Source organism: Ctenocephalides felis, unplaced genomic scaffold (assembly GCF_003426905.1).
Source record: "Ctenocephalides felis isolate EL2017-DRISC unplaced genomic scaffold, ASM342690v1 CF-g0.4_SCAFFOLD_01886, whole genome shotgun sequence".
In the NCBI taxonomy this organism is placed as follows: Eukaryota; Metazoa; Arthropoda; class Insecta; order Siphonaptera; family Pulicidae; genus Ctenocephalides; species Ctenocephalides felis.
The window spans coordinates 185,288,131-185,299,813 of NW_020538040.1; the positions used below are offsets into that span (position 1 = coordinate 185,288,131).

Genomic DNA, 11,683 nt, shown 5'->3' on the forward strand with positions numbered 1-11,683 from the left:
GTAAAAAAGGAGGATTGCAAATGCTTTAACGTACAATTCTATTTCATCATCAGCGGATATGAATATTATGAATAATAGTCAAAAATCGTTAGTTTGCAAAATGTAATTTGTATTTTAACAAATGTAAATATTTGCATAAAACACAACACTGCCAGTAATAACTTTTAAAATCATTTTTGAAGAATACAGATCTGTATTTACAACATAGAAAATTTTATAGCCATTGAAGATGACATAGAATTGATTTTTTACTTGGTTTTTAAAAAATTTAATCATATAATTCAACTTCAAAATCAACTATTCATAATATACATATTTATATATATATATATATATATATATATATATATATATATATAATAAAAAACTGTTTTTTATTAATGTTATGCCCGATTACTGGACTCTGTTAATACATATGTCAACATCAAATTCAGAATCATATATTTATATATATATATATATATATATATATATAATATAATTTTTTCATGCTTTGAGATTAATATTTACCATGATTTTATTCTTTGTATAGATATATTTAAGACTGATACAGATTATTTCAATGCAGTGTCCTTACAGTATTACTCGAGACAATTTCAGTATTTTCTTTTTATTTATTGTTAGTGATATTATTATTCTTTGGTTTTAGACTTTAAATTATATTTATTTTGTAACGATATGTTATATGTTGGATGAAAATTTTATTAACAATAGTACTAAGAGGTTATTTGTTAATTATATTATACCTCTTTTGCTTTTTGAATAATTTTGAAAACGCCTGGTACAAATTGATATTTTATCTAATTTGGCACTTTATGTATTTAATTTATTGTGAAGTAAATTTACCTGAATATCATCAGTGCCTAAATAATGCATGTGGTGCTACTTTTAAATTTGTTTTTAACGCATTTTCTGGCGTATAGATTTAAGTTGGAACTTCAAAACAATTTATTATAATTGATGTATTTAAAAAAATTATATACTTTGAAGTTTTTATTTCAACTTCTTGTGGTTTTATAGGGTTTTAATAATCTTTGAATGAACAAAAATATATATGAAATTATAAGTATTCTTTCATAGTTCTATTTTATTATGTATCTACAGAAAAATTCAAGCATTAGCATTGATAAACGATTTCAATACCTTCTAGTAATAATTTTTTGTATAAATGACATTAAAAAAATTATAGTCCATATAAACTATATGCATTTCTAACAATAACAGTATTGTAGGAAAATGTTGAAGATAAAAATTAAACCCAACATTTTATTATAATATGCTTACAAGATATCCAGCAGTATATAATTGATAATTATATTCAAAGATTTCGCTATTTTATAGCATCTACCTTAATATTAGTCTAAATCACCTCAATGTATATATTTCGTATAAATAAGTAGATTAAAAAAATATTTGTAAAATTAATTCAATCTCTCTATCTCTTTAGAAAATAATATAATTTCTTGACGAAATGTATGGCTTTGTTCTACATTCGAAGAAGGTATATGTAATTTAAATAATTTAATCTCTTAATATAAGCGACGATTCTTAATTTAATTAAAATAATTTTTGTAAATGTACAATTTAAAATGTGTATATTAAAAAGTATATAAATCCATTATTTGTTTCTTTATGAATATTTTTGTATAACAGTAACAGTGCTTTGAACTTGTAGATTTATACAAAAATAATCTACACTAAATTTGTGTGTAAGATATTGTGTGTGTATCATCTGAATTAAATAATAGTAATTATATTACTAAAATTATGAAATTTTGTTGAGATTTCTTTTTGAAGAACTCAATAAGTGTATGTTTGTTCATTTGCTAATTATTGTGAACTATAGAAATTTTAGTAATGATTAAGGTCTCTGCATACATAAACAAGTATAAATGGGTCTCTGTACATTTTTGCATATTTTAGAAAAAATTGATGTATGTTTATATGTACGTGTTTAGTATGTAAGTATGTAGCTGATACAAATTCTTGTCAATGATTTCGAGAGCGCAAGTCATTCGTATTGATGGAGAAAACATTCGATTCCTATTGATGGAGAAACGTGCTTATTAGTTTTTGGCAAAAAATGACAATTTAGCTTTTAAGAGAACGGATCGTCCGATTTGAATGATTCAAAAAACATTTTACTTGTATTTGCGGAATGAAAAATTGGTTACATTTTTGGAAAGGCGGGTCTGTTTCGGAGATCCAGAAAAAAATTTAAGAAAACCGTTTGGCGGTCCAAAATGAACATTATAGGCATATGCATATCAAATTATCAAATATTTTATGTAGATTTTAACAAGTATAATATTTGTTTAAATTTCACTTATATAGTTAAAACAAATGCCCTCGAAATTTTCGACAGTGTGGTTTAACCGACTTCTATGGGTTTCAAAAATTTCAAAAAAGTCTTTTTTTCCAAATTTCCAAAAAAAAATCAATTTCAAATTTTTCAAAAAAATTTAAATTACGGTTTGGAAGGTTTCAGCGTTTCAGCAATTTGCCTTAAGGCAGGATGTCAAGCCCCACTAATCGAAAATTTCAACCGTATAGTTCAACCGACTTCTATGGGTTTCAAAATTTTCAGAAAAAAATTAATTAACATCAAATTTTCCAAAAAAGTGGAATTTTTCAAAAATTCTCAAAAATCTTTCAAAGTTTTCAAAAAAAATTTAATTACGGCTGATGCCATGCTCCACTAATCGAAAATTTAGACAGTGTAGTTGTTCCACAGACTTCTATGGGTTTCCAAATTTTCAAAAAAGTTTTTTTTTTCAAAATTTTCAAAAAAAAAATATTCATTTTAAAATTTTTCAAAAAAAGTGGATTTTTTCAAAAATTCTCAAAAAGCTTTCAAAGTTTTTCAGCCATTCATCCATGTTCCAACAATTTCCCTTAAGGCACGATGTCATGTGCACCACTAGTTTATTAACTTCCCGTAGGGTAAGTTATTGTAATGGGCCGAAAATCGGAATTGAAAATTTTTACATTTCTCGACGTTTTGAAGGTTTCTGAACATTTTGGCATACCTCAGAAAAAATGGATGTGTGTGTGAGTGTGTGTGTGTCCAGTCACGTTTTCGGGCGCACGGATCAACCGATTTGAATGGTTCAAAAAACATTCGATTCCTATTGATAGGGAAAAGAGCTGATTAGTTTTTGGCAAAGGCAGGTCCAGCCGTTTCGGAGATACGGAGCAAAGAGTGCAGAAAATAGAAATCAAATTTTTGAGAGAACGGAGTATCCGATTTGAATGATCTAAAAAACATTCAATTAGTAATGATTGGGAGAAGTGTTTATTAGATTTTGGTAAAGGCAGGCCCAGCCATTTCGAAGATAAGGAGCTAAATATGTAAAAAATGGCAGTTTTTGAGAGAACTAAGCGTCCGATTTGAATGATTCAAAGAACCTTCTGCTTGTCTTAACAAAATAATTGATTCTGAAAAAAAAATTTTTTGTATCAATTTTTTTTTTTTTTTTTTTTTTTTGTGTATCGAAAATAATTCAGATTTTATTTTCAATTCTGACTATAGTTCTAATATACTTTAAACAAATAATTTCAACTTTGCAATTCAGTTTATATAACTCTTATAAATATTAGACAATGTTACAATATTTATAATAATCTATTTGAAAACATTCAGTATTTCTCGAACATTTCGTTACGGTACGGGAAGTTCCAGCAATTTGCCTTAAGGCACGATGCCATACACCCCACTAGTTTTTTTCAATTTCGAGATGACAGAAACATATTTCTCGTGGACCCTAGACAATATAATAATCGTCGTGGACATTGTGAATGGAAGGAAGCATTTTACCCGTATGTGTTCCGCTTTATGCAAAAAAACAAATGAAGGTTACGCGATATAATTAAGGCTTGTCGGTAATTAATGCACATGTCATTATATATTGATATTGGATTAATTTAATTTGAATTGTATTAATTCAAATGATTCGAGATATAGTTATGAAGTTGTGAAGTAATTATCGTGAGTATGATATGTTTATCTCTCGCGTACCATTGCCATTGCCATTAATGTTTAATATGCACAACGCATGTGCGACCAGCGGCTTTGCGGCTGTGTGACATGCCACTAACATTTGGTCATTGTTTGAGACGCAGTATCTTTTACACTATTTTGGCAATACTGAGAGTCTAGCGAAATGCAAATGTCATGTTTAGTTTGTTTTAATTTGCTATATAATTGTTTTAATTGATCGGTCGCTTTCGAAAATCATAATATTGCGTTACAAAATCTTATCGTCCGTGTTGGTATGTTACCTTTTAGACATTCAGTAGTTAAACGTTTGCTCGGTTGGAAAAAAAGTTCAGAAAGCAACACTTCTTTTGCCGAAGACAAATGGTCGGAAAAGGCTGTCAAGAGTTTGGTGAAGAAATTAAAAAAGACCGGCTTTTTGGAAGAGCTTGAAAAAGCCTTATCCACACAAAGTCCAAACACGAAATGCATTACTATTCCCAGGTACGTTCATTTTATGTGATATACCTGCTTGCTATCTTATGAGGTATCTGTTTTTAAGTAATGATATATCATTGTTATTTCTAGTGAAGCGCATAAGGCTCAAATAGCTCATACGTTTTAAAATTAAGTAACTCAAAATCAAAAACATTATCCAAATGTGAGCATATATTAGCTTATAATTATTGACATACAGTCTTACCATTTTCTTGAAAAAAAAAAAGTGTTTTTACATAGTATTCATTACTTTCAATTATGATATTATCTTGTTTTTTAGAATACGTCCTATAAACGGAGATTCTGGAGGAATAGCAACACATCGCAAAGGGCTACCACATGTTGTGTATTGCCGTTTGTGGCGATGGCCTGATCTTCAAGTTAGTTCAAACTTTCGTAAAATAACATATAGAAACCATTCTAATTATATACATTTTCAGAGCCAGCATGAATTAAAACCATTGGAACACTGTGAATTTGCATATCATTCAAGAAAGGATGAAATTTGTATAAATCCTTATCATTATATCAAAATAGAAAACCCAGCACTGCCTGCTATATTAGTTCCACGCCATTCACTTACCTCAGAAGAATCTGCTAGTCTAAAATTAATATCTCCTTACTCGCTCGATGAGCAAAGTAATACTGTACCAGAAAACATGCATTATTCTACTGCATTAGGGTAAGTAATAATTGAAATGTGAATCTTTAGACTTTGATATAATGATAATTGTTTTTTATATTCTGTTCAAATATATAACACTTAAATTACTGGCAATTATTCTGTAATTAAAATTAAGAGTTACTATAGAACTCATAGAGAATATACACCTAAGTCTAAGAAAAAGCTGTGTAAAAAAAACGTGTAAAAAAAGACATTGATCTTATACAAAAATGGGTGATTTGTTCCTAATCTCTAAAACCTATTAAAATTGGTGAAAAACAAGAATTTTTAAGAACAAGAATTTATGTTTATTTTATTAAATCAAATATATAATGCTTATTTTCACAAGCATAGTAATTAATGATAAAAAAGATATGCACTCTAATCTTAAAAGTAATATAAATTAAATACTAGATACTATCGATGGTTTCAGACTTTTTTATTTCATAAATACTTTTTTGTGATATGAACATACTTCGCAAATATTAAATTTGACAAAAAAAATTTAAGTACATAAAATTTCAAATCGTGCTAAATGGAATAAAATCGTGTAAAAAAATTAAAAATATTCAATTTTCAAACCGTGTTATATCAAAACCATGTACAAAAAGACCGTGTAAAAACAGACTTAGCTGTAATTACCAGTTTCATTACACTAAAGATCTTAAGATTTTGTCGTTATTCAGTAATCTATTGTTATAATGTTACTGTTTTAATTGATCATAGCCAAAATAATTTAGAAATTCTATTAGTTAACTTTCATAAAATTTACCTAATTTTATATGATAGGCTTCATATGCAGCAAGGTTGTATGGCTAGTAATACTTACATAGAAGCAACATTAACACAACAAATTCCCTGCAACGCTACTATAATGGAGTCTGGACCAGTTGTGGCTAGCACAGAGTCACCGCCACCAGGATATATATCTGAAGACGGAGATCCTATGGACATAAATGATAACCTTAGTAAGTCTTTAGTACACCTAAGTCTATTTTTACACGGTAGATTGGTTCCAGAAGAAGCCGTGTAAAAAATGTGTAAAAAAAGACATTGATCTTATTCAAAAATGGGTGATTTGTTCCTAATCTCTAAAACCTATTAAAATTAGTGAAAAACAAGAATTTTTAAGAAAAAGAATTCATGTTTATTTTATTAAATCAAATATATAATGCTTATTTTCACAAACATAGTAATTAATGATAAAAAAGATATGCACTCTAATCTTAAAAGTAATATAAATTAAATGTATGGCAAGTTCAGGAACTAAAAAACTATGTTGTGAACGAAAAGAATAGGTTATTCAATTTTTAAGGTAAAAAATAAAATAAAATAGAATGATTGATAATCATAAATACAAAGAATCTCAAAGTCTCTATGATTGCTCTGACCAGTAAATTTTATTGTATGCACATAAAGGGAATTCCCCTAAATTAGTGCTATTCACATTTGCAGTGCACAGTAAAAATTGTTTGTACGCGCTAAAGGGGAATTCACTTAAGGGGGGCGATACATGTAACAAGAAAAAAAAAATCGATTTTTTTTTTTCATAAATCGTTACAATAACATCTCAAAAATATGCCTGTAAATATTCAAAACAAAATTATCATTATTTATACAATAAAAACTCATTTAAGTGCCACGCCTCAACTCGACGCTTGACTGCTATTTATTTACTCTTATCTGTTTCTATGTGTCAAAACTTTAAACGCGTTTTTCTCAAAACGACATTTTTGAAATTTGCGGGCGGGATAACTCAAAAAGTTCTCAACCGATTCCAATGAAATTTTGCACATATCTACTTTACAGTAATAGCTTCTAGTTAAACCTCAAACATTCCAAAAAAATTTTCAAAAATTAACCCTTTTACCAAAAAAAAACATTGAAAAAAAGGTGAAAAATCGAACTTTTTTTTCTGAGGTGTGCCAATTTACGATTTTGTGACTTTTTTAATTTTTTTTTGGTTTAACTAGAAGATATATGTTTTATGAACACGTACAAACTAATTTTTTTGATTTCAAATCACCGTACGAAAAGTGAGAACGCCCGCAAATTGATGGCGTTTTCCGAGAGGGTCTTGGCAGATTTATTTTTACGGCAGCCATTTTTAAAAAAAAAATTAAAAAAAATTTTGTTTTGTGTATTTTAATATATAATAAATAACCCTAAAAAAGTTCAAAAAGATTCAGTCATTCCTTCCCAGTTTAAAAAGTCTTCAAAAAATGGTAAAAATTAAGGCGATTACATGTATCGCCCCCCTTAAATCTTTAAGCTAGTGTTCGCAAACTATCGATACTATCGATGGTTTCAGACTTTTTTATTTCATAAATACTTTTTTGTGATATGAACATACTTCGCAAAAATTAAATTTGATAAAAAAAAATTAAGTACATAAAATTTCAAATCGTGCTAAATGAAATAAAATAGTGTAAAAAAATTAAAAATATTCAATTTTCAAACTGTGTTATATCAAAACCGTGTACAAAAAGACCGTGTAAAAACAGACTTAGGTGTACTTAATAGATGACCAAAACCGTGATCTTTATTCAATAAATATATTTAATCTTGTTATAATACAATGAAGTCTTGCAAAGACTAACTAAAGAGTAATTTCCATAGAACTCAACTATCATTTATCCTCTGGACTATTTATTTTCCATTAGATCAGTCTCGTCTAAGCCCAAGTCCCTTGCAAGATGCACAACCTGTGATGTATTACGAGCCTGCATTTTGGTGTTCCATAAGTTACTATGAATTAAATATTAGAGTCGGGGAAACTTTCCATGCTAGTCAACCATCCATTACTGTTGATGGATTTACAGATCCCAGTAATTCAGAACGGTATATTATATTACTACTTAAATGTGTACACTTATTTGCACATAAGCCAATATTTATTTGTTTGTCAGCTTTTGTCTTGGCCTGCTTTCAAATGTCAACCGTAACGAAGTTGTGGAACAAACTCGACGCCATATTGGTAAAGGTGTTCGGCTTTATTATATAGGTGGGGAAGTATTTGCTGAGTGTTTGAGTGATTCAAGTATATTTGTCCAGAGTCCTAATTGTAATCAAAGGTATGGCTGGCACCCTGCAACAGTTTGTAAAATACCGCCAGGTAAAAACATTTGATGATAATAAATTATATAAATGGTCTAATATTGATTTGAATGCACACATTTTTAAGGTTGCAATTTAAAAATATTTAACAATCAAGAGTTTGCTGCATTATTATCTCAATCTGTTTCCCAAGGATTTGAAGCAGTGTACCATTTAACTAGAATGTGTACTATCAGAATGTCCTTTGTAAAGGGTTGGGGTGCTGAGTATAGGTATCTTGAATTCAGGATTTAATATGTCCAATTATTATTACTACATTTCTAATATGTCACCTTTATTAGGCGGCAAACTGTTACTTCTACCCCATGCTGGATAGAGTTGCATTTAAATGGACCTCTTCAATGGTTAGATCGTGTGTTGACGCAGATGGGCTCTCCAAGATTACCTTGCAGTTCTGTTTCTTAAATTAGTAGAAACAATACTTATTTAAGTAATGCTAGATATTCATGTTCAGGTATAGTTTATAGTTGATATACTAGTAATATCTATTGGAGGTTGGATTCAAATTCACTTATTTCATGTGATGTTGTTTTACACTTTTGGCTCATCGATACTTAAACAACCTTACATTGATTGCTTTGAGGAAGTTTTAATCTTTTGACAAAAAAAAATTGATTTATTTTTATCAAGTCATATATGTGTTATATTTAATGGGAAGTACAGCTCTAAGGCAGGTCCATCAGCTGTGTTAAACTCCTACATGATTCTGGGAAGAATGACCAGAGAGATTTCCTATTGCCATTTCACACTGCAGTGCCAGAACCGAGTTTATCATGCAGTAGTGATATCAGATTTTACTTGAAAATATAGATCAAAAATGTTTGAAGATAGCCGATTTTGAGCACTACGGTATGAAGTGGCAATGGGAAATTTTCCTCGGCATTCTTTCCTGAATCGAGTTGATTTATCTGATGAACCTTCCCTAGAGTAGTACTACCCATTACATGAAGCACATATGTGTGCATGTATTACTTTTGTTTTAATTATTTTCTTTTACATTTGAGTTGGTTTTTATAAAGTTACCATATATGTGGTATTGAGTAATATTTTTATCTGTGAAGACGAATGTTTTTTTGTGATTTTTAATGTAAAATTAATGTTATTTAAATCATAATATTTAAGCATCTATACTGAATTTAATTTCTTAGCAGTCTTGAAATATTACTAAAAGACTGCTGAAAGTCTATCACTTTTGATCTTGTCAATCAAGTTTCGATATTACTGTAGCAACAGGAACATGTCTTTATCGAATTATTTCTTTATAGAAGTTTTTACATGTAATTCTTCAATCTAAAGTGAATTTTTATGCAAAACGATACAAATTTTGTCAAAATTTGTCTTTTTTTTAAGAGATTATATTTGGAAAATCAATTTATCATATAATGAGAAATAATTGTTATTTATTTTTATAACATTTTTTGGAATCAATATTTTACTACTGATAAAAAAAAAATATATATATATAGTTATTTTTGTTATTTTTTAAATTAGGATTTAGGAAATTTTCAAATCATCCAAATTATTTGAAACTTGAAACTCGCACGCATCCTCAATAATTAGTATTGATTTAATATTAGTATCTTTATATATAATTTATATCATAATAGATTATTAAGAAAATTTTACTTGATTTGAAATAAAATATGTAAACGCAATTATAGTTCATGTTGCACATGGTTAATAACATAATATATATGCATGTATGTACGTATGTATATATGTTAGCCATAAATAAGGCAGATACATTATTTGTAACAAAGATATGTTAGAAGGTTCTAAATAAATGATAAAATCATTAATTGAACAAAAATTACACATTAGTTTTCTTAAAACATTTTTACAATGATATTTATTTTACAGATCTTCAATAAATATTGGCAAAGGCTTTGAATTTAGAATTCATAGTCTTAGCTTAGTAATATATACTAAACTTTTTTATTTGCATATATTATTTACAAAATTTTTATAGTACATTGAATTAAAACTAATACAAATATCAAGTAAAAAAAAAACAAGCATGTTAATATGTAAAAGTACACAAATATTTAAAACAAATATGATAAATAGCACGCAGTCGTTAAATAGTGGTACAATTATAACCAGAACATGTACCACTCCCATGTTCTTGATTGTTTGTTAAATGTAAACGACCTGCAGAAAGCTCTTCCCATAAACCAGGAGTCTGGATAATTTTATGAACTAACTCTTCAAAAGCACATTGTACGCCCGTACATGTTTTTGCACTTGCTTCAATGAATAATGTTTTGTGTCTTCGTGCAAACTTCAAACCTTCTTCACGAGACACTTCCCTGGGCTCTTTATCAATTTTGTTCCCCACTAACATTTTGACAAGATTGGGTCTCGTACTATAGGTATCCAGTTCGCTCAACCATTCTTGCATTTTGTTGAATGAATTCTTATTGGAAACATCATATACTAATATAGCTCCCTGCGCATCTCTGTAATAGCTAGGTGTAAGTGTTCTGAAACGTTCCTGTCCTGCAGTGTCCCATATAGCTAATTTTATGACAGATCCGTCAATAGTGATTTTTTTCGTTTTGAAATCTACGCCAATTGTTAAGGATTGATCTTCATCGAAATTGTCTTCGGTAAACCTAAGCAATAGGCTAGATTTTCCTACTCCACTTTCGCCAATAATCAGAATCTTCAGTGTTGTTAAAATTTCGTCTTCAGACATTGCGATTGTGAACTATTTTCGTTATATAATTTTATTTTGGGAATTAACACGTATTTATACTTTGCATCATTAATTGGAAGTTCTGACATATGATCGCCATGGGTATGTGAATGGCAATACAAAAGGTAATTACAAAAAAATTCAAATAGCTGTCGATTACTTGTCTGTAAATCACATTTGGTTATAAAATGTAACTCGAATAAATGCGCATCATTTAAATGACAGATGACTCAGCTCTCAGCTGCCCTAAGCAAAACTATACGAGTGTACTTATGTTTCTCAACATGTGTAGATTCAATGATAGCGATTTTTATGTCTTATTTGATTGCGCAACGTTTTTATTTTAAAAAATATCTATTTATTTATATTTTTTAATTTAATTTTTATATTTTTATTTATTTATTAACCCTTTTCACTCGCTAATTCCGAGATTTATATTATATGCGGCATCCGAGTGGAAAGGGCTAACTATAACGAGGATAACAATATTATAACAAGTTACGAATGATGAATATAAATTACAAGAATTTAATTGATTATAATATAATATCGTATTTTGCGCAACGAATTATATATCACATAAATTATATTCATTTTTTTGGTTTTTGATTCTTTTATATTTAAACTGCATGTTTAGTTTTTTCTACTGAATCATGTCAATTATTATATTGTCTAAGGGGTAAGTTATAGTAATCACAAAAAAACGAAAATGAAATTTTTTATATATCTT

At 28.6% G+C, this 11,683-nt stretch overlaps 2 protein-coding genes across 2 annotated transcripts; one reads left to right on the forward strand and one right to left on the reverse strand.

Annotated features, from left to right (window-relative positions):
• Positions 1–4,116: 4,116 nt before the first annotated feature.
• Positions 4,117–9,296, forward strand: LOC113378781 (mothers against decapentaplegic homolog 3-like). The gene is made up of 8 exons (XM_026619376.1): positions 4,117–4,480; positions 4,755–4,854; positions 4,915–5,156; positions 5,928–6,106; positions 7,802–7,979; positions 8,048–8,253; positions 8,323–8,467; positions 8,537–9,296. Exons 1-8 carry the CDS (start codon positions 4,275–4,277, stop codon positions 8,658–8,660), a joined length of 1,380 nt encoding a protein of 459 aa, XP_026475161.1. The 5' UTR covers positions 4,117–4,274; the 3' UTR covers positions 8,661–9,296.
• A 980-nt stretch (positions 9,297–10,276) lies between these two features.
• Positions 10,277–11,192, reverse strand: LOC113377096 (ras-related protein Rab-18-like). The gene has a single exon (XM_026617290.1). The coding sequence runs from the start codon at positions 10,951–10,953 to the stop codon at positions 10,333–10,335; it is 621 nt and encodes a 206-aa protein (XP_026473075.1). The 5' UTR covers positions 10,954–11,192; the 3' UTR covers positions 10,277–10,332.
• Between the last annotated feature and the right edge of the window lie 491 nt (positions 11,193–11,683).